At 38.4% G+C, this 23,822-nt stretch overlaps 1 protein-coding gene across 1 annotated transcript in view; it reads left to right on the forward strand.

The window, feature by feature from the left end:
• Positions 1–23,822, forward strand: part of USH2A (usherin) — a 782,904-nt gene that overhangs the window by 450,148 nt on the left and 308,934 nt on the right. The window contains exon 37 of the mRNA XM_049708907.1: positions 3,111–3,290. Within this exon, the coding sequence (XP_049564864.1) occupies positions 3,111–3,290 (180 nt within the window). The remainder of the gene's footprint in view (positions 1–3,110; positions 3,291–23,822) is intronic.

The following is a 23,822-nucleotide window of genomic DNA, read 5'->3' on the forward strand; positions in this document are numbered from 1 at the left end:
GAACATTTGACTCACTCAGCTGCATGCTTCCTGGAGATGTACACGTTCTTTTTTTCAGCTGAACGAAACGGTTATGTAATTGCATCCTTCTCATAATTATTGAGTAATTATATACTTCTTATAATTACTGAGTAATCATTGTTCTATAACTAGGACTTAATGTTACAACTAATTGTATAATTACCATGTATTAATGTTATCTGGGAAACTTAGAATAAAATGGTACTTAATATATTTCCCCCTGCCATGCCATTTTCAAAGCTGGCAATAGTGTTCGTTTTACAGCCTGAAATTTGCTTCAAAGACAAACAAAATACAAGGGAAAAAAACCTCACCAGTGTTTTCATAATAGATGTTAACTCATTGAGCTTACGATTGCACCAGGCTTAAAATGTGTAAAACTGTATTCTCCTGGCTTATTTTTATAATTTTCATTGTTGTTTTGCAGCTTACCATCTTTTGTAAGATGTGTACAGTTAATACTGCTTTAGAAGCAATAGAGCATCTGTCTGGGTCTCCTGGGATAAACTGACCTTTTTGAAATTTTACAGCTGGGCATGTGACAATAGCAGCAGTTGTTTCAGCTATAACTGAAAATGTTTTTAAGGAGCTAGGCATTATGGGAACTTGAGAAGATCTTCAGATGTGGATAATGAAATTTGTCTTAGACCATGGTTAGAAGGGATTCATATTAATCTTAACCAAGTTTCTTGAGTGTAAGAACTATGTCTTACTTGTTTGGTGCATACCGTTATCAGCACCTAGCAAAGTCTACTCCCTGCGTGCAGCTGGAGCTCAATAATCAAGTTGACCTGTTGTAAAGAATCTATGAAAGCTAGTGTAGCATAATTTGGGAATGTCTTTTCAATGCATTAGGAAATTAGCAACAGCTACTTGTAGGTTTCATAACTTCTTCACATATATATTTGTGTTGTCTATTCAAATTTGGGGAACGTAAAACCATTCTTAAGCTGTGAATATGTCTTTATCTTGTTTTACCAAGCATGAATAGAAATTATTAGTCCCATGTTTTAGCCCATAAGTACCATTTATTTTCTTTGGAACAAACCAGTCCTTTGCCAATTTCAAGTTCAGAGTAATAAATTCTTGCACTAACTAGGGGTTTCTTCCGTTCATGAAAAACACTTAACCTACCTGTGTATTTTGCAGCAATAAAATTCTCAGCTAAGTTCTCCAACCCAAAGTTATTATAAGTATCTTTTTAAAAATTTGATATTTTTTTAAAGTTACCCTTACCCATGCTCATAACTAGATATGAGTTCCTCTTTTTATCATTTGATCTTTATTAATTTTAGAGTTTGAAATACAACCTGATGGAACAATTGCCCAGTGGTAGTGAATGAGATTAGTGTTGTTTTATTAATTGAAGAACCTTAGAATTTTGATTAATAATATATTGTTGGATGGATGTGGGGGGGAATATAGTAGGTAGGTAGTTGAGAAAGTAAAATACACAGTGAATAATTCTTAATCACTTGCTAGTTCTAAACATCTGTCTGGAATGTATCTGCTGTATGGATTACAAGAAACAGTAATATTCTTAGCTGCTGTTGATGAACATCTGCTGTAAAGAAATCCCACTTAACCTTGGTAATAACATGGCAATTGAAGGAGTACTCTCATTCCTAGTTCACAGAAGAAAAACCTGAGGTTCAGAAATATTAAGTAACTTACAAAGAGCACGCTACTGAAGAATAAGGACAGGCTCAAATGCAGAAACTCTTTGATCACCAAATTTATGTACTTTCCTTTGCGCCATACTCTACTAAACTATGTAAAAATATACTATTTTTGTAAATACTGTAACTATTAAATTTTGTCTACTGTACAATGCAAGATCACTTTTCATATGTGACCATATTTTACCTTTTAAAACATTTAAACAATAAAGATTATATCAGTATCCAGGGATCTTGAAAATATGCTTTCCCCTTGAAGTCCAGCATCATGTGTGTTTTCTGTTTGCTTATATTTTGTAGAATTTATGTGGGAAAAATTAAAGGTACATAGTAAAAAGTGTTTTGGCAAAGGAAGAACACTACTTGAAGTAAATATTGCTATTCTTAATTATTTTTTCTGTGTTTTAAGAGTAAGTATAACTACATTTTACCAAATTAAGCAATATTTTGAAAAATTTGCCTCATGGAAACTTTTCAGGAAAGCATCTATCATAGAAAGTGAAATAAATGTTACAATACAGTTTTCGGTTGTAGCCCTATTTTTAAGCCTAATTTCTAACTCTCCTTAACCTTGAATGTAACCCAGTTGCCTAGAAGAGGGAGATAAAATATTGTTATCAGACAGCAGTATTTTCCTATGTCCTAGACATGCTAAGATTTGAGAATGGGTTTGCTGAAGTTTTGGAAGCATGGTAGTGGTAGGACGTGGTGATGCCTCGTTTATGGTGATTCTTATATACAGGTAGGCAACCTCTGCATTTACCCATAGAGCTAAAAAAATAGATCTTCTAATCAAAGTGGACACATATTACTTCCCATCCCTAGTGGCTTTTCAGGATATTTTGACTGAACCTGATTTAGAGAGGTATTAGATAGAAAGCAGTCAGCTCACCTTTCAAGCGAAATGAGCAGAAAATACACCAATTGATAATAAATGAAACATATGACACGTGCATTTGCGTGTACTGTTTATATCCAGAACCATTCCATTTGGGGGAAAAGAGTATGACTTCTTTCCAGTCCGCACATCAAAGAAAATTCAAGGATTTAAAAAAAAATCTCAAACAATTGTAAATAATCCATTAAGTGATCAATTTCTATATCTGCCTGTAGTTTTACTTATAGGCATGATACTTGTGGTGAGGTTTCATACTGTCTTAGACTATCAGTCCAGTTATTTCAATCCCTGTGCTAAATAGATTAGAAAACATAATATTAACTGAGGTAACACTTCGTTCACAAAATAATAAAAGTATGCATGTTGATAATAGCACATGTAATGTCTCTCGGGGCATTGATATATAGTTCTGTTTAGTACTGTATATGTAGAAACCCAAGAAAATATTCAATAATAGCAGGAAAGAATCCTTAAGTATGCACCAATTTAAATATTTTTCTTTTTTTAATCAGCAGACGACAACTACACTCTTCTGAATGGCACACAAGTCATGTACAGTGGTGAAGAGACCAGCCTTTCGGTGCTCATCGATGGGTTGGTTCCTTTTACTAACTATACAGTACAAGTGAATGTTTCAAATAGCCAAGGCAGCTTGATAAGTGATCCCGTAATGATTTCAATGCCGCCAGGGGGTAAGTCTATGAACAACGTTGGTATCTAAATGTATATAAATGCCCTAGAACTAAGTCTCCACTGAACACCTTGTTTATTGTTAGAATTAACTTTTTTTAGAACTTAGAGTCTCAGTTGTATTTCTGGTTGTTTTTGTTCTTGTTCGTTCTATTGAGACCCTTTTATTGATGTTGTTTCATTGAGACCACTTTCATCTCGCACTGAGTCTACATGTATGTGTATGTACACACACGTGTATCTCTTGCTTTATGCATGTTAAGAAGACTGGGAAATGCTTTTTTGTCTGAGACTTCATTTAGATTCAAAATTTATGTTTTCCATTTGTGGTTTAATTTTCTCATACAAGTGGTTCTCATTCCTGGTTTTTTGTAGAACTAGTTTAGAAGTATATCTAAACCTCTCATTTGACAGAAAAAAAAAAAGGCAGAGTGAAGGTAATAGAATAGGAAAACTCTATTCACACCACTGGAAAAACATCTTTAAATTCCATGTCCTAATGATTAGAGTTCAATAGCGTCATTTTCACATGTGAAATGCGACACAATCTGGCTATTTTTAACTATTTCTGTGAAAAAAGATTGACTTATTCAGAATTATTGGTGATCTGCAGTCAACTCCACCCTTGTTCTAACTATTTATGGGAACTAATTATTAAGAAGAAAAATCTCCCTTAGATTGATATGTACAGCCCTTGAACAGAAAGCATGCCTCAAACTAATAAGAACATGATTCTCGATTTGGTGTTTAGAACTGTATGTTTTTTGAAAATACCAAAGGAAAAGGACCCTAGGACACCCAGTGTCGGCCTGTAGCCCAGCTTCAGGAGCCAGTGCGTTCTGTACTAAAGGATAATGTCCTTACCACATTAAGAGCATTCTGCAGGGCTGGATAAAATCCCTCTCCAGTCGTAAAGAGCATAAGAGCAACAAAGGTCTCATCACCAGAGGAAAATAAGGGTTAATCTACAATTCGTATGGAACCCCTCTTCCAAGGAAGAATTCATTACCTGCTGTGTCATAAAAACCACTCACTATTATCTACCTTTTATGACATTATAAGAATTAATGAATGGATATTTACCAAACAATTGAAACTCTAAATGGCTGAAGCCACATTGTTTAAGAAAAGAACACTTTGAAAGCGACTTTTGGGGCAGATCAACTCAGTTGCATATTGTATGAACAAATAATAAAGAAGGGAATTGAATTTAGGTGGGTGCCTGTTTAAGAACTGAGACCAAAAAACCAAAACAAAACAAAAGAAACTTCGGGTATTCCTATCTTCATTTTTCACTGTAACCCAATATGCTTGCAGGGATAAAAAATTGGGATGACTCTATACCTTAATATATAATACCCCTTGTTTATATTTAGGTATTAAAGAGTGATTAGTGCTTTAATGGAGATTTTTCCGTGGCATAGTGACATCTTAACAGAATACGTGGCATATTTGAGTTACATACTCATTTTCTGGCTAAACACTGATTTAGATAGTTTGTAATTTACAGCAATTTACATTGCATTCATAAAAGGGGTGAATTTAATCCATTGTATGTTTAGGAATGTATGGCCTAATAATTTATAATATATGCGTGTGTGTATCTACGATTCAGTTAAACACAGCAAGCTGCCATTATTAACTCAATATACACTGTGCGAATATGTCTGTCAGTGGGTTAGTAGAAGGGTTAATATTGTGCAAACAGGAGGAAACTGAATATTGTTTTACGGTGGTACAGTTGGACTGAAGTCAACTGCTGAGTCTTATCTTCATCTCTGCTCTGTGGTTGCTTACCCATGTCATTATCATAATGCTCCGGAAGCCAGCACCCTCTGGGCATCATGTGATCGTTCACTTCATGTCCTCAGAAATCCAGAATTTGGGAGATGGCCCTCCACCAAAAGAGGAAGCAGAATGTCTTCAAAGACAGACAGCGATTTCCTCAAGTTTATTACAGCCATTAGGACATACTTCTTTTCATCGTTAGATTGTTGTTGATTACAATTAGGAAACTTACAGCTTTGAAATTATCTTTTTTATGACCTTGTGGCAGTTTAAAGGTGATACCTCATTGATTAAATAGGTTTTAGTTCATGCTTCCTTTTACTTAATGATCTGAAAACAGATTATCCTGATTTACACATAAAATCATGCTGAAAAGCATGTGGCATTCACTAGAATATGTGTGTTTAAGTAGAATTAAATTAGTACTGAGAGTTATTAAAGAAATCTTCCATGCCTTTATCCAGTGGACTGTGTTTCATACTGAAATGAATAATAAATGAACCGACGCACAGAAGCGAACCAACTTATGGGCAGAGAAAGTTCTATATGCTATTTACTTTTCCATTATATTTGGATTGTTATCATTATTACCATTTCCTTGATTTCAGTATTAGATCTTTTTTATGGTGATGTTGAATTCCTACTATCTTTCAATGCTGAGTTATGCAAGATCTGTAATAACACCCTTAGCTATGTTTTCTTTCTAGTGTAGTTTAAAAACATAAGAATAGAAAGTCTGGGCAAGGCAGAACTGCTAATTGTTTTTCTTTATCAAGTGTTTGCTCTCAAATGTGGCTCAGAAAAACTTCTTTTACCCCCTGCATCTGGCCAAGTCCTACTCATGTTTTAGGTTTCAACTTGGAAGTCAATCCATCGGGAAGTCATCTTTTACCAACCAAGGCTGAGATAGGGCCCTTCTGTATCCCCAAGTTCAATCACATTATATTGAAATTGCCTGTCTCATCTGACTGTCACAGTCACTGGTTATAAGAACCCACACAGCAGGGACTATTTCTTATTCACATTTTTACCTTCAATGCCTAGACCACACCTGACACATGGTAGGTGCATAATGAACAATTAGTGAGTGAATGAGTAAATAAATAAATCAGTCGAGATAGCTTAATTACCAGTTTTAAGTTGTAAGCTTATCATTGTTCAGGCCTGCTCAGACCTCATCTTCTACGTGAGCAACCTTATAGCCAGCTGTGGAAAAGGTGACCTCCTCTGTATAAAATTGTCCAGTGCAGAAATGTTGCGGCCATGCAGGTGTAATTGTTAGCCCAGACTATAAGAAGGGCAGGAGTATTAGAAGTAAGAAATATTCTCAAATTGTACTAACTCATCACTCTGGTTCCTTTCCTATTGTAGTTACTTTACTTAGGTAAACATAGGATAACAGACGTTGGTTAACACTGGAATTTGGGAGAGGTAAGGGGACATAGCACAAAGAATTTTACCCTGGTACATCATCTCTTAGTTAATGGTTATGAAACATCTTATTTGATACTAGCTCTCTCTGTTTTCTTCTGATGAGAAAAATGATGAGTAACGTGCAGTTTTGTGTCTGCCAATTATACCTCAATAAGGCTGCGGAAAAGAAGTCCAACAATACCTAATTTCAAACCCTCGTTAGTTCTGTCAGATCTTCCTTGTTTCGTTCATGTTGTTTAATCAAATTAATCATATTAAAAAAATAAAAGTCTTAACTTTGACCAAAGAAAAGGAAAATATGATTAAACAATATGATAAACACAAGTTATTCTGAAGATGGAAATTAAGACAAGTGAGATCATGAGACCAATAGCTCAGCACATAGAAGGACAGAGGCAAATCCCTATAGCTCGCATTTTTTATTTTAAAAATTCACTTGAAATATTATTTGGTCCACTGGAGGAGTTTGGTCTTTTGTTTTGTTTTCTTCTTCAATTATGTAGCGTATCCTTACCCACTTGTGTGTACTCAGGCTTTTGTATTTCTACAATTACTATATTTTTAGGTTGTTTGTAATAGCGTAATGCTCCTATTTACCACTAAGATACTCTTAGAAATGAAGAATATATTGAATCCAAGCTCTTGAATAGCATTATACTGCAAGTTCAAAAGTTCCAGGAAAAGAATTAAAAAAATAAAACAGACTCCAAATGTTAATCCATAAATATGAAACTTTCTTACGACCTTTACCCCTTCAAGGTCTGGAGTTACTAATGGGGTTAGGATTTCAACTCTTAATGGGGCTCAGTGCATTAGTGTTTTGTATGCATGGAATTCAGCATTCAGTTTAATAAGTGGTTGACATTGGTGATGTCCCTTAATTTGCTTAAATCTAATTGGCTCTTTTATCAGTCAAACCTGTATGGATTGGCAATTGATCAGAAAGGGTCAGCCATGACTCTGCATGTAGTTAAACGATGGAACCACTAGTTGAAGTCACAGTTGCATGATAATAAGCCAGGGAAGAACAAATGAGCTTAGAGGAAGAAGCCAAAGAAGCTTAGAAGTTTTGCAGGATCTTCAAGTTCAGAACAAAGGCATTGTAGAGTATATAAATTTTAAATACACTGCATTTTGCCTCCAGACTTAAACCTTTTTTTCCAGATGAACTGAAATCTTGTCTGAAACTGTCTTTGTTACATCAAAGAACTACTCAGAAAGCTAAAAGAGACAGAAGAAGCATAAAAGGGCATAGTTTAAAATGATTAGTGACAAATTCCATACTGACGGGCTAGAAACAGATTTTTTATGAAACTTTTCTATTTTTCCAAAAGAAATATTTTTCTTCTGTTTATCTTTTTCTGAACTGCTTTATTGTCACAGTGAAAGGAACTCGGAACTTAATCCAGTTTTCTATGACAGTAAACAATTTGTCATTTACACCTTAAAATTGGTAAGAATTATTATAATCTACAAACTTCATAAAAATACTAGGCTTGAGGAATGTATTCCTTTTCCAACGATGTGATATTAGAAAAGCAAACACTAAAAGAAGCAAAATGGTTGTGAGTGGTTTCTTAGAGTTTTAGTTTCTCTCTCCTTGTCTTGACCTCCCCTCCAACCTAAAACATCCATGAAAGAAAAGGAGTGAAATCCATTTGGAATTAACACTTAGACACATTGTAAAAGCATAGACTTTGGAATCCTGCAAACCTGGATTTGATTCCCCTTCTTTCACTCACTGGCTGAGGGACTACAAGCGAATCTACAGGCCTCTCTAAGCTTCATTTTGTTCCTCTGTTAAACAGGCGTGATGATAATTACCACCTGATAGAGGATTCAACAACAGTTTATGTAGCACGCTCAGCACAGTGCCTGTCTTGATGAATATTTGGTGCTTGCTATTTTCTTTGTTCCTACTAGGACTCTTTTCTGGCCTCTTGCAATATTGTGATCTAAAGTAAGAAATATATAAGTGGGCTTGGTACCTGTTTCTGGCACAGAGCTCCTAAATCCCTTGGAATTTCCTAAGCACCGAGAGCCATAAAAGTCTCTTTTGTTATGCTGATGAGATGCGTTCTGGAAAGCGCCCAAGGACAGAGGCGTGTTGCCAGAGGAGCCGACCACGTGGTTAGAAGATTGGAACTTTCAATCCCACCCACTCCTGACCTCTTGGGAGGGGAGAGGGACTTGAGATTGAGTTCAGTCCCAAATGGCCAATGAGTTGATCAGTCACGCCGCTGTAATGAAGCCTCCATAAAAACCCAAAAGGATGGGGTTCCGAGAGCTTCCAGATTGGTGAATACGTGGATATTGGGGACAGTGGGGAGTTCAGCAGGGCATGGAAGCTCCGCGCCGTTCCCCACATTCTTTGCCCTGGTGTCTCTTCCATCCGGCTATTCCTGAGTTGTATCCTTTGTAATAAATCAGAAACCTAGTGAGTAAAAGGATCTCCTGAGTTCTGTGAGCCACTCTAGCAAATTAACAGAACCCAAAAAGGGGATTGTGGGGACCTGATTTATAGCCGAAGTATAGGTAACAACCTTGACTTGCCATCCTGAGTTGGAGGGGGATCATTGGAACCTTCCATTTGGTCAGAAGCACAGCTAACAGTCTAGGCTGTGAATGGCATTAGAGGTGGCAGGCAGGGGGACTGGAAACGAGCAGTCTTGCGGGACTGAGCCCTTTCCCTGTGGAATCTGATGCTATCTTCCGGTTGATAGTGTCAGAATTGAGCTGAATTGTAGGACACTCAGCTAGGTCCAGAGCTTGGCTTAGTGACATGGGGGAAACCACCTGCCCCCCAACACTTTGGGATTGAGTGTGCAGAACCCTTTTACCTCCAAAGGCTGGAAAATGCCCTGGAGGGAGGGCAAGTGAAAATCACAGTTTTTGACACATGCTGGGGAGACCAGGATAATTTTGTCTGGCTACATCTCTATCCCTTCCTACTTTAAGCCCTCAGAGTGACATAGGTGACATAAATATGGCCAGCCCAATAGCCCTGCTCAGGGGTGGTTGTGATGTGTATTGGATGATGAAGCAAGAAGGATGAGAAGTGATTTTCCGTTTGAAATAGCTTAAATATCTACCTCTATGACCTCCGGATCATAATTTTCAAGTGATTTTTTACATCAAACTCTCTTTGCTTATCTTGGGATTTCAACGGGCAGAAAAGCAGCACTTTTTTCTTGATAGATTTCTCTTCTGTATTCATACTGAGCCACTTATTAAATTCAATGTTTCGATTATTTTTTCATTTCCATTATATGTATATTTTTATTCATAAATAAATGCTTTTATAACTTTGTTAATGCTAGGCCAAGAGAGAAGAATTTTTTGGGTAATGTTTTTTCACCTTTTCTAAATTTTCCTCACATACATCTTTTTTAAAAAGTTAAATCTTGGAATTTATTTCATTTTCAAAAATGAAAAAAAAAAGTTTATTTCATTTTTCACCAAATAGGAAAGCATAGTAATTGTTCAGTAAATGCACTTTTGAACAACTAAGTGAAATATTTGCTTTTTAAAATGTAACATATATTTTTTGCCCAATAATATTGCTAAAAGAATAATGTCACCCACTGATTTTTCAGAGATCAAACTGCTGGATTAATTTTCTTTTAGATTTTAAAAGACTGGAATTCTCTTTCAGTTATGTTTTACTGTGTACTCAAACCATCTCAAAAACTTAGCAATTTAATACAGCCACTCTATTATTTCTCGTGATTGTAGGTAGTTGTCATTTGGGGAAAATACAACTAAGTCTACTGGTGACCGCAAAACTTAGCCTTTGGACTAAAACAGTTGACTATCCTTCCTGGTATGTTACAGAGTAAATGGAAATTTTTTTATTAATCCAGCAAGTCAGTTAAGAGTAGGTAGGTCAAGAGAGTACCAACTATGCAACAGAAGGAAAGGAAATGCTTTAAAGGAAGCAGAATGATGACTGCCCTGGGAGCAGCCTACACTCTTAGGAGGGGTGGGACAGTGCTATCAAATCTCTTAGGTTAAATGTTACAATAGCTTTGCCTTTAAACAAAAGAAAAGAAAGGAAAAATAAATCATTGACTATAGTCCTTCAATTGATTAGGGACTGAGTCTCAGACTTGTGGTATGACTTGCACAGTAAACTTATTTTTCTCCTTCACTTTCTAAAGGAAAGAACTGAATTTTCTTTCCTTTTTTCTCATCTCACCTGAAAGCCCTAAAACCTCAGGGGAGTGGACGGTAGGTAGCGCTATGGAGCAACTATAGGGAAAATGATGTCATTTTTATGAGAGGATGCCCAAGAGAATTAGGAGCAATTAGAAGCTCAAAAATCAGGGGTAGGCCAAAAAATAAATAAGTAAACAAGAGTTGCAAATTCAAGCTTCATTTTATCTTACACTTTCTCTGTAGCTGTAGCAATGAGAAGTATAAAATATTGCCGTGCCTTTTCAAATCTGTTCAGTACAACGTCAAGATGCTATTTTTTGGGTTTTTTTAATGAAATTAATAATCCCCCAAAATGTAAAAGTTTGCTTGCAGTGTGCAAATATAGATACCATTAGCACATGTTTTCCATTTTTCATCTGCTGTGAATCTACTTTGAATTATTTGCAAGATGTAAGTTGAAACTTCAAGGTGCAAGTGGTCAGGAGATACTTAAAAATGGAAAGAATGCAAAGGAATCTAAATTAAAAAAAAAATAAGCTGTAGGTTAGAAATTGAAATAAACAAAAGGCCAAGATGGTATCTTACCTTATACAGAGGGCAGAAGGAAAGATGAGTTTAGCTGCCTTTTATGATGTAAAAGCCACAGTGAAGACGTAGGATTGTGGGGAATAGCATTCGTTACAAGAGCATTCTACAGCATAAACACACGGTTTGTCTTTACCTTCAGCATATTAAAAGCTACACGATTTATATTACAATCAGTTCATATGAATCTTTAGAACAGTTGTACAGAATGTTCTACTTCTGTGTGTGTCTTCCAAATGTGCTCTTTTTCCCCTGGAAAAATCAACCCATTCAAAGTGATGAGAGAGGCAAATTCAATGAATAAAAACTCTAAATTCTTAGTAAAAGAAACAGTGTGCTTTTGGAAACACATACCAGGGCCATTTAGTTGAACCTGTGCTTTCTCCCAAGTAGAAGAATAAAACCAAATGTATAGCTGCCCCTATTTATAACTGTCTTAAACAAGCTCTCATCCCTTTGTGAAAAACCTTACCTTTACCTTCTTAGAACTGATAGTTTACTTACCCTGCTCTGTGTCTCCGTGCGTGTTTGTAAAATTACATAAGCCAAAGAGAAGGAAACATTTCTATTTTACAACTTGTGGAATTTTCCTCACTTTCCATATTCACCATCTTGGCAACGAACGTCCTGCTTATAAAAACATTGTAGAAAGAAACTAACTTCTGAGCCAGGAAGAAGACGAGGGAACTTTGAAGTGTGCTTGCTGTGGACTCAACAAGCCTCTAGCAAAGGGCTGCCAGCCTCCCACATTTGCATACTCTCCTGTGGTTTGTATAGAAACACACAGACCCACACATACAATTAAGTGCCATCTTTGGAGCATCCTGGCGCAAGAGAGAGATGAAAAAAAAAAAAATCACACTTCTACTTTACCAGGGGAGAGGGATGGGAAATATCCCTTTAAGTTCCATTGATATTGAAAGATCATATTTTTAAAAAGAATAAGTACAATTCCCCTTTCTGTTTTTTATTTTTCTCTTGGAATAAAGGTTTATCTATAACTTTAAGGTTAAAAAAAATCATGTCTGTCTGACTGGCTCTGCAGTTTGAAAGCAACTTGAAGTTTTATTTGAATTCTTATAGTGCCCTGAAGAAAGTTTTGCTTTTTAAAAAAAAAAAATCTCTTACTCTTTTCTTTTTCCTTTGTTATCATAGATGGACTCTATGCCTGTCTTACATAAAATTCTATGAGCATTTACCTGTCTGCATAATTTTTTTTTACATCTCTATTGGAGTATAATTGCTTTACAATGGTGTGTTGGTTTCTGCTTTATAACAAAGTGAATCAGTTACACATATACATATGTTCCCATATCTCTTCCCTCTTGCGTCTCCCTCCCTCCCTCCCAACCTCCCTATCCCACCACCCTGGGTGGTCACAAAACACCGAGCTGATCTCCCTGTGCTGTGCGGCTGCTTCCCACTAGCTATCTGCCTTACATTTGGTAGTGTATATATGTCCATGCCACTCTCTCACTTTGTCACAGCTCACCCTTCCCCCTCCCCATAACCTCAAGTCCATTCTCTAGTAGGTCTGTTTCTTTATTCCTGTCTTACCCCTAGGTTCTTCATGACATTTTTTTTTTCTTAAATTCCATATATATGTGTTAGCATACGGTATTTGTCTTTCTCTTTCTGACTTACTTCACTCTGTATGACAGACTCTAGGTCCATCCACCTCATTACAAATAGCTCAATTTCATTTCTTTTTATGACTGAGTAATATTCCATTGTATATATGTGCCACATCTTCTTTATCCATTCATCCGATGATGGGCACTTAGGCTGTTTCCATTTCTGGGCTATTGTAAATAGAGCTGCAATGAACATTTTGGTACATGAGTCTTTGAATTATGGTTTTCTCAGGGTATATGCCCAGTAGTGGGATTGCTGGGTCATATGGTAGTTCTATTTGTAGTTTTTTAAGGAACCTCCATACTGTTCTCCATAGTGGCTGTACCAATTCACATTCCCACCAGCAGTGCAAGAGTGTTCCCTTTTCTCCACACCCTCTCCAGCATTTATTGTTTCTAGATTTTTTGATGCTGGCCATTCTGACCGGTCTGAGATAATATCTCATTGTAGTTTTGATTTGCATATCTCTAATGATTAATGATGTTGAGCATTCTTTCATGTGTTTGTTGGCAGTCTGTATATCTTCTTTGGAGAAATGTCTATTTAGGTCTTCTGCTCATTTTGGGATAGGGTTGTTTGTTTTCTTGTTATTGAGCTGCATGAGCTGCTTATAAATTTTGGAGATTAATCCTTTGTCAGTTGCTTCATTTGCAAATATTTTCTCCCATTCTGAGGGTTGTCTTTTGGTCTTGTATATGGTTTCCTTTGCTGTGCAAAAGCTTTGAAGTTTCATTAGACCCCATTTGTTTATTTTTGTTTTTATTTCCATTTCTCTAGGAGGTGGGTCAAAAAGGATCTTGCTGTGATTTCTGTCATAGAGTGTTCTGCCTATGTTTTCCTCTAAGAGTTTGATAGTTTCTGGCCTTGTATTTAGGTCTTTAATCCCTTTTGAGCTTATTTTTGTGTATGGTGTTAGGGAGTGATCTAATCTCATACTTTTACATGCACCTGTCAAGTTTTCCCAGCACCACTTATTGAAGAGGCTATCCTTTCTCCACTGTACATTCCTGCCTCCTTTATCAAAAATAAGGTGACCATATGTGCATGGGTTTATCTCTGGACTTTCTATCCTGTTCCATTGATCTATATTTCTGTTTTTGAGCCAGTACCATACTGTCTTGATTACTGTAGCTTTGTAGTATAGTCTGAAGTCAGGGAGCCTGATTCCTCCAGCTCCATTTTTTGTTCTGAAGATTTCTTTGGCTATTCGGGGTCTTTTGTGTTTCCATACAAATTGTGAAATTTTTTGTTCTAGTTCTGTAAAAAATGCCAGTGGTACTTTGATAGGGATTGCATTGAATCTGTAGATTGCTTTGGGTAGAAGAGTCATTTTCACAATGTTGATTCTTCCAATCCAAGAACATATTATATCACTCCATGTATTTGAATCATCTTTAATTTCTTTCATTAGTGTCTTATAACTTTCTGCATACAGGTCTTTTGTCTCCTTAGTTAGGTTTTCTCCTAGATATTTTATTCTTTTTGTTGCAGTGGTAAATGGGAGTGTTTTCTTGATTTCACTTTCAGATTTTTCGTCATTAGTGCATAGGAATGCCAGAGATTTCTGTGCATTAATTTTGTATCCTACTACTTTACCAAATTCATTGTTTAGCTCTAGTAGTTTTCTGGTAGCATCTTTAGGATTCTCTATGTATAGTATCATGTCATCTGCGAACAGTGACAGCTTTACTTCTTCTTTTCCGATTTGGATTCCTTTTATTTCCTTTTCTTCTCTGATTGCTGTGGCTAAAACTTCCCAAACTATGTTGAACAAGAGTGATGAGAGTGGGCAACCTTGTCTTGTTCCTGATCTTAGTGGAAATGGTTTCAGTTTTTCACCATTGAGAATGGTGTTGGCTGTGGGTTTGTCATATATGGCCTTTATTATGTGGAGGTAAGTTCCCTCTGTGCCTACTTTCTGCAGGGTTTTTATCATAAATGGGTTTTGAATTTTGTCGAAAGCTTTCTCTGCATCTATTGAGATGATCATATGGTTTTTTCTACTTCAATTTGTTAATATGATGTATCACGTTGATTGATTTGCGTATATTGAAGAACCCTTGCATTCCTGGAATAAACCCCACTTGATCATGGTGTGTGGTCCTTTTAACGTGCTGTTGGATTCTGCTTGCTAGTATTTTGTTGAGGATTTTTGCATCTATGTTCATCAGTGATATTGGCCTGTAGTTTTCTTTCTTTGTGACATCCTTGTCTAGTTTTGGTATCAGGGTGATGGTGGCCTCGTACAATGAGTTTGGGAGTGTTCCTCCCTCTGCTATATTTTGGAAGAGTTTGAGAAGGATAGGTATTAGCTCTTCTCTAAATGTTTGATAGAATTCGCCTGTGAAGCCATCTGGTCCTGGGCTTTTGTTTGTTGGAAGATTTTTAATCACAGTGTCAATTTCAGTGCCTGTGATTGGTCTGTTCATATTTTCTATTTCTTCCTGATTCAGTCTTGACAGGTTGTGCATTTCTCAGAATTTGTCCATTTCTTCCAGGTTGTCCATTTTATTGGCATAGAGTTGCTTGTAGTAATCTCTCATGATCTTTTGTATTTCTGCAGTGTCAGTTGTTACTTCTCCTTTTTCATTTCTAATTCTATTGATTTGAGTCTTCTCCCTTTCTTTCTTGATGAGTCTGGCTCATGGTTTATCACTTTTGTTTATCTTCTCAAAGAACCAGCTTCTAGTTTTATTGATCTTTGCTATCGTTTCCTTCATTTCTTTTTCATTTATTTCTGATCTGATTTTTATGATTTCTTTCCTTCTGATAACTTTGGGGTTTTTTTGTTCTTCTTTCTCTAATTGCTTTAGATGCAAGTTTAGGTTGTTTATTCGAGATGTTTCCTGTTTCTTAAGGTAGGATTGTGTTGCTATAAACTTCCCTCTTAGAACTGCTTTTGCTGCATCCCATAGGTTTTGGGTCATCGTGTCTCCATTGTCATTTGTTTCTAGGTATTTTTAAATTTCCTCTTTGATTTCTTCAGTGATCACTTAGTTATTAAGTAGTGTATTGTTTAGCCTCCATGTATTTGTATTTTTTACATATCTTTTCCTGTAATTGATATCTAGTCTCATAGCATTGTGGTTGGAAAAGATACCTGATACAATTTCAATTTTCTTAAATTTACCAAGGCTTGATTTGTGACCCAAGATATGATCTATCCTGGAGAATGTTCCATGGGCACTTGAGAAAAATGTGTATTCTGTCGTTGTTGGATGGAGTGTCCTATAAATATCAATTAAGCCCATCTTGTTTAATGTATCATTTAAAGCTTGTGTTTCCTTATTTATTTGCATTTTGGATGATCTGTCCATTGGTAATAGTGGGGTGTTAAAGTCCCCCAAAAATGAATGTGTTACTGTCGATTTCCCCTTTTATGGCTGTTAGTATTTGCCTTATGTATTGAGGTGCTCCTATGTTGGGTGCATAAATATTTACCATTGTTATATCTTCTTCTTGGATCGATACCTTGATCGTTATGTAGTGTCCTTCTTTGTCTCTCCTAATAGTCCTTATTTTAAAGTCTGTTTTGTCTGATATGAGAATTGCTACTCCAGCTTTCTTTTGGTTTCCATTTGCATGGAATATCTTTTTCCATCCCCTTACTTTCAGTCTGTATGTGTCTCTAGGTCTGAAGTGGGTTTCTTGTAGACAGCATATATATATGGGTCTTGTTTTTGTATCCATTCAGCCAATCTGTGTCTTTTGGTGGGAGCATTTAGTCCATTTACATTTAAGGTAATTATCTATATGTATGTTCCTATTCCCATTTTCTAAATTGTTTTGGGTTCTTTATTGTAGGCCTTTTCTTTCTCTTGTGTTTCTTGCCTAGAGAAATTCCTTTAGCATTTGTTGTAAAGCTGGTTTGGTGGTGCTGAACTCTCACCTTTTGCTTGTCTGTAAAGGTTTTAATTTCTCCATCAAATCTGAATGAGATCCTTGCTAGGTAGAGTAATCTTGGTTGCAGCTTTTTTCTCCTTCATCACTTTAAATATGTCCTGCCACTCCCTTCTGGCTTGCAGAGTTTCTGCTGAAACATCAGCTGTTAACCTTATCGGGATTCCCTTGTGTGTTATTTGTTGTTTTTCTCTTGCTGCTTTTCATATGCTTTCTTTGTATTTAATTTTTGACAGTTTGATTTTATGTGTCTTGGCATATTTCTCCTTGGATTTATCCTGTATGGGACTCTCTGTGCTTCCTGGACTTGATTAACTATTTCCTTTCCCATATTAGGGAAGTTTTCAACTATAATCTCTTCAAATATTTTCTCAGTCCCTTTCTTTTTCTCTTCTTCTTCTGGAACCCCTATAATTCGAATATTGGTGTGTTTAATGTTGTCCCAGAGGTCTCTGAGACTGTCCTCAGTTCTTTTCATTCTTTTTTCTTTATTCTGCTCTGCAGTAGTTATTTCCACTATTTTATCTTCCAGGTCACTTATCCGTTCTTCTGCCTCAGTTATTCTGCTATTGATCCCATCTAGAGTATTTTTAATTTCATTTATTGTGTTGTTCATCATTGTTTGTTTCATCTTTAGTTCTTCTAGGTCCTTGTTAAATGTTTCTTGCATTTTGTCTATTTTATTTCCAAGATTTTGGATCATCTTTACTATCATTATTCTGAATTCTTTTTCGGGTAGACTGCCTATTTCCTCTTCATTTGTTAGGTCTGGTGGGTTTTTATCTTGCTCCTTCATCTGCAGTATGTTTTTCTGTTCTCATTTTGCTTATCTTACTGTTTTGGGGGTCTCCTTTTTGCAGGCTGCAGGTTCGTAGTTCCTGTTGTTTTTGGTGTCTGTCCCCAGTGGCTAAGGTTGGTTCAGTGGGTTGTGTAGGCTTCCAGGTGGAGGGGACTAGTGCCTGTGTTCTGGTGGATGAGGTTGGATCTTGTCTCTCTGGTGGGCAGGTCCACGTCTGGTGGTGTGTTTTGGGGTGTCTGTGCACTTATTATGATTTTAGGCAGCCTCTCTGCTAATGGGTGGGGTTGTGTTCCTGTTTTGCTAGTTGTTTGGCATAGGGTGTCCAGCACTGTAGCTTGCTGGTCGTTGAGTGAAGCTGGGTGCTGGTATTGAGATGGAGATCTCTGGGAGATTTTCGCCATTTGATATTATGTGGAGCTGGGAGGTCTCTTGTTGACCAGTGTCCTGAAGTTGGCTCTCCCACCTCAGAGGCAGAGCACTGACTCCTGGCTGCAGCACCAAGAGCCTTTCATCCACACGGCTCAGAATAAAAGGGAGAAAAAGTAGAAAGAAAGAAAGAAAGAAAGAGAGAGAGAGAGAGAGAGAGGAAGGAAGGAAGGAAGGAAGAAAGGGAAGAAAGAAAGGAGGAAGGGAGGAAAGGATGAGGAAGAAAGGAAGGAAGAAAGGAAAGAAAGAAAGGAGGAAGGGAGGAAAGGATGAGAGGAAGAAAGGAAGGAAGAAAGAAGGGAGGGAGGGAGGAAGGAAGGAAGGAGGGAAGGAAGGAAAGAAAGAAAGAAGATAAAGTAAGATAAAATAAAATAATGTTATTAAAATAAAAAATAATTATTAAGAAAAAAATTTTTTAAAGAAAAAAACAAAAACGGACGGATAGAACCCTAGGACAAATGGTGGGAGCAAAGCTATACAGACAAAATCTCACACAGAAGCATACACACTCACAAAAAGAGGTAAAGGGGAAAAAATCATAAATCTTCCTTTCAGAGTCCCCCTCCTCAATTGGGGTGATTCGTTGTCTATTCAGGTATTCCACAGCTGCAGGTACATCAAGTTGATTGTGGAGCTTTAATCCGCAGCTTCTGAGGCTGCTGGGAGAGATTTCCCTTTCTGTTCTTTGTTCTCACAGCTCCCCGGGCTCAGCTTTGGATTTGGCCCCGCCTCTGCATGTAGGTTGCTGGAGGGCGTCTGTTCTTCGCTCAGACAGGACGGGGTTAAAGGAGCAGCTGCTTCTGGGGATCTGGCTCACTCAGGCGTGGGGGGGGGGGGGGAGGGAGGGGCATGGAGTGCGGGGCGAGCCTGCGGCGGCAGAGGCCAGCGTGACTTTGCAGCAGCCTGAGGCCCGCCGTGCGTTCTCCCGGGGAAGTTGTCCCTGGATCCCGGGAACCTGTTAGTGGCGGGCTGCACAGGCTCCCCGGAAGGGGGATGTGGATAGTGACCTGTGCTCGCACACAGGCTTCTTGGTGGCGGCAGCAGCAGCCTTAGCGTCTCATGCCCGTCTCTGGGGTCCGCGCTTTTAGCTGCGGCTCGCGCCCGTCTCTGGAGCTCCTTTAGGCAGCACTCTTAATCCCCTCTCCTCGCGCACCAGGAAACAAAGAGGGAAGAAAAAGTCTCTTGCCTCTTCGTTAGCTCCAGACCTTTCCCTGGACTCCCTCCCGGCTAGCCGTGGCGCACTAGCCCCCTTCAGGCTGTGTTCACGCCGCCAACCCCAGTCCTCTCCCTGCGCTCCAACCGACTGAAGCCCGAGCCTCAGCTCCCAGCCTCGCCCACCCCGGCAGGTGAGCAGACGAGCCTCTCGGGCTGCTCAGTGCCAGTCGGCACTGATCCTCTGTGCGGGAATCTCTCCGCTTTGCTCTCCGCACCCCTGTTGCTGTGCACTCCTCTGTGGCTCTGAAGCCCCCTCCGCCGCCTGCAGTCTCCACCTGCGAAGGGGCTTCCTAGTGTGTGGAAACCTTTCCTCCTTCACAGCTCCCTCCTGCTGGTGCAGGTCCCGTCCCTGTCCTTTTGTCTCTGTTTATTCTGTTTTCTTTTGCCCTACCCAGGTACGTGGGGGGTTTCTTGCCTTTTTGGAGGTCTGAGGTCTTCTGCCAGTGTTCAGTAGGTGTCCTGTAGGAGTTGTTCCACGTGTAGATGTATTTCTGGTGTATCTGTGGGGAGGAAGGTGATCTCTGCTTCTTACTCTTCTGCCATCTTCCCCTCGTCCTGCATAAATATTTTTACAAAAGTGAGACAACTTCTTTATATATCTTAGGTACTTAAAGACCATATTTCCAATCTCTTTTCCTTAAGAACTTCAAGAAGATTCTTACTGTATCTCTACAAAGAGATATAGATCAACCAGAGTCTAAAGGTTCTCTACAAACTTAGCGAAGCATACGTTGTGACAGCAGTGAGCAAACAGCCACTATGATATTCATGATTATGAATTAACTGAGCTAAAGGAAAATAGAAATGTGAGGGCGTCTAGTGCACGTTTTTTGACAGCACTCCTCTTTACACTTTGATCATCTTGGAACTTACACCATCTTCCATTTTTACTTAAATGTTTCATATGTATGTATCATGCTTATCTACTGGAGTATAATTCCTTGGCAAGGACAGAATGAATGGATGGGTGGTGATGGATAGAGGACTCATAGTTGATTTTCTCTCTCTCTTCTCTCACTTGCTCTCTCCTCCCTCCCTCCCTCCCTCTCTCTCTCCCTCTTTTTCTTTCTTTCTTTTTCTTTTCTTCTCTTTCTTTCCAGATCCCTCTCACCATTTACTTTGCCTCTGGGCACATTCTACTAAATTAGCAGTGCTGTAACAATGGCCTTGTGTTATTTTTGCATCCAATATGCCATCACCCTTTCCATCCTCTTTTGCTTACAGTGCTCCAGTTTCCCTCTGGGCACCCTGGGCCCTCCCATGCTAAGAACATCATAAGCCCCTTGCCACAGTAATTGTTTTCAGGGATTACAGATGTTCCAGTCAGAGTCAATGAGATGCAGTATAGCCAACAGAGGCATATGTCATGCCCTGGATTTTAACCTGGGATTCAGTTGAATCTGCCACCAGTCGTATTGCCCCTCAAAAGGTCTGAAAAGGTAGCCAACATGTAAAAAAGCAGAGCAGATCTGAGGGAAGGAGGTAGACGCGATTCTGGTGATACCATTTGATCTCATGAATGTGATTCTGCCGAAAATCAACTTTTTCCCTGGATTATTCCATCACAGGGGCCAACCCCTTTCATTATTTAAGCCTGTGTGTGTTAGGTCTTCTGCCACTTGAAAACAGAGGAGTTTAAATCGCAAGATGTTTGAGAGAAAGGAAAAAGTAGTGAGCTTTAGAGAAATTTCATAACTTCTTGAAAATCATACCAAACTGTGGCAGCTCAACATATGTGTTTGCTTTTGTTCGAGCTCTCAAGTGTGTAAACCTCAGGAAGCAAACCCGATGTGAAATGAAATAACGACCTTGATGATGAAATTGAGGACACCATTCCAAAGGTGTTCCTCTGAAGCTCTTCATCTGGCAATCTTCTGAGACCCTTCTCCGCTGCTTTCAGCTCTAGCAATGATGATTCTTGCAGTAATTAGCTCTTTGGGCTGAGTTAACTAACTTTACTTGACTGTGATGCAGGCTTCTCATCTCTAAAATGACAGACTTGACCTAGATCAGTGGTTCCTGTAGTGTGATCCCAGACTAGGAATATCAGTGTTCCCTGAGAACTTGTTTGAAATGCAGATCTGGAGCCCCATCTTCAACCTACTGACTCAGAAATTCTGAGGCTGGGGCCAAACAATCTATATTTTCGTAGATGACCCCCACCTTGTGTTGTTGGAGTGCATGCCCAAGTTTGAAAACCACTGAACTAGATCATTTTTAAAATATCTTCGAATGAAAAATATGATGTGATCCTATCTATGGCTCTATGCCACACTTATCACTGGGACACAGAATTACTGAGGGTAAATAAGTGGAACGGGCCCCTACGCTCAATGTGTCTTTGACTCTAGAGGCTCCATTCTCAAGACCTGAGGCCTTTCCAGTGGATGGGAGCCAACATATTGCTCCCAGTCTCCCTGAGTGGGGCAGAAAGAGATACCATGGATGACCAGTTTCAGAGGCTGAGTCCTACCTGTGGCACTAAAAGCAACAGGTGTGGAGTTTTGTGCCCTAAGGGGCACTAACCGGCCCTACCGTGAAGACACTGTCAGCTGAATTTCCTCAGCTCTTGAATCCCTACACAGAACATCTGCTGGAAGGAACCCCATGTAACTAAAGCCTGAGTCTGCTTCCTGTGGGGAATTTTCCTTAATGAGCGTCTTGTGGCTTCCCCTCCTCTGTGGGATTTTTAAATGTGTTTCCTCAAGTCAGTGACGTCTTTATCCTGGATTCCAGAGTTTGCTGGCTATCAGACCTCATACTTAAGATTCTTCCTTCTAGGAGTTCACAAATACAACTCCACAAAGTTGGCTGAATTTGTTTTCCAGGTGCCTAGACAACAATTAAAATGATGTGGTATTTTACTTGATAAAAATTATTTTCTTTGATATAATGACTTCTCAGATAGTACTTTCTAGATGCAGGTGTTGTTTTACATATATTAACTCATTTATTTCTTGAAAATTTTATGAGGAAAGGGATACTATTATCCCTACTTACACATGGGGAAGCTGAGGAAAAGAGATTGGCTTGCAACTAGTTCATTACGGTCAGGCAACTAGTAAACGGCAGAGACCATATTCAAACCTAGAGACTGGCTACAGAAACCTGGTTCTGAGCCACTGCACTCTTATCTATTTGAAACACCTTCCACTGACCATTTCTATGCGGCTTGACTGTACAGTGGTACCAAACATAATTTCAACAGAATTGTTTGGTTGAAGTATCAGGTGTTCAGAACCTGTTGCCAGTGAACTAGAGAGCTATTCTCACTTGGCTTCATGACCCAAAAATGCTTAAAGTTTACAATCTAATGAGAAGAAGAAAATTCAATTAAAACAGACTTTGTATAGCCTTACAAAGAAACAAGCAGAAGCAAAGTTATGGAGTTGACCAGTTGGAACATCCTTTCCCAGCGTGTGGATAGATACTTACTTGCCCACCAAGTATTTCGACCAACTTCTTTCATATTCCCCCATGACTTTATATCTAAGATAAACTCTAGTTAGAAGAAGAGAATATTAAAATAACCTCATATTTATCTATTTAGTAGAAAAGACGCATTTAACTTTTCTGAAAATTTTTCTTTTTCTCAATTTTTAGCTCTCAAGTGACATGAGTGAAAATGTACACTTCTTTCTTTGGCTCGTAATAGAAAATTTAAGATTTCAGATTTGAATTGCTTTTGTGTAGGTGTACAACAGACAATCTCATTAGAACTTGTGAAAATACATTTATCCCAAACACTAGTGTGTAAGAATGGTGTCATTATTGCTAATGACTAAATTGTCCTCTCTTTGGGCCTGTATTAAAATTGAATTTCCTGTGTTAATGCTCTCTATATATCAAGGGAAAGGAATAGATGTGATCTTCTGATGGTACATAATTTACACTCTTATAAAGAGAGTCTGAATTTATCTAATGATGTTAATTTTGGAAAGATTTTCTAAATTCATAGAAAGAGCAAGAAAACTCATATTTGTAAAAAGGAATGACTGACTGAATGAATCTTTTTCTCCCCGTGCTAAAACAATGTTTCAAGAACAGATTAAAAAGCACCTCGGTCAGATGAGGACACTTAATTCCACGTGGAATATTGGCCAACCCAGGAGTATGAACAGTATGAGCATGTAGGGGAATCGTTCCCTGGCATGGTCTCGGGAAGGACCTTCTGTGTCTTCCTGGCCCTCAGGAAGGAGGACCACCTTCCTCATGAAAGCCTGAGGTTGAGGGTATATCCACAAAAGAAGGCTTGCATCTCGTTCACATATCTGACTCTCTAAATCAAGGAAGCGTGTGTCTTAAACTGTGTATCTGTTAAGCACATTGACTGCAGCATCTGTTAAACTATCTGACTTTGAACTTCACCACCACCCACCATCCCCAGCATGTTCATTTATTGATCACGTGACCCCAGGAAAGTTATCTCCTCTCGAGGCCTCAATTTGTTCATCTGAAAAGTGATTTTGTCATCACATAACCATCCTCAGTGGGTTTTGGTTAAGGGAGAAAGGATGTGTGTGCCCTGGGAAGATCAGCTGGCATAGAAGTAAGTGCCTATTCTTTTAAAGAATCGAAAGCGTGACATATAATA

Source organism: Orcinus orca, chromosome 1, assembly GCF_937001465.1.
Source record: "Orcinus orca chromosome 1, mOrcOrc1.1, whole genome shotgun sequence".
Lineage (NCBI taxonomy): Eukaryota > Metazoa > Chordata > Mammalia > Artiodactyla > Delphinidae > Orcinus > Orcinus orca.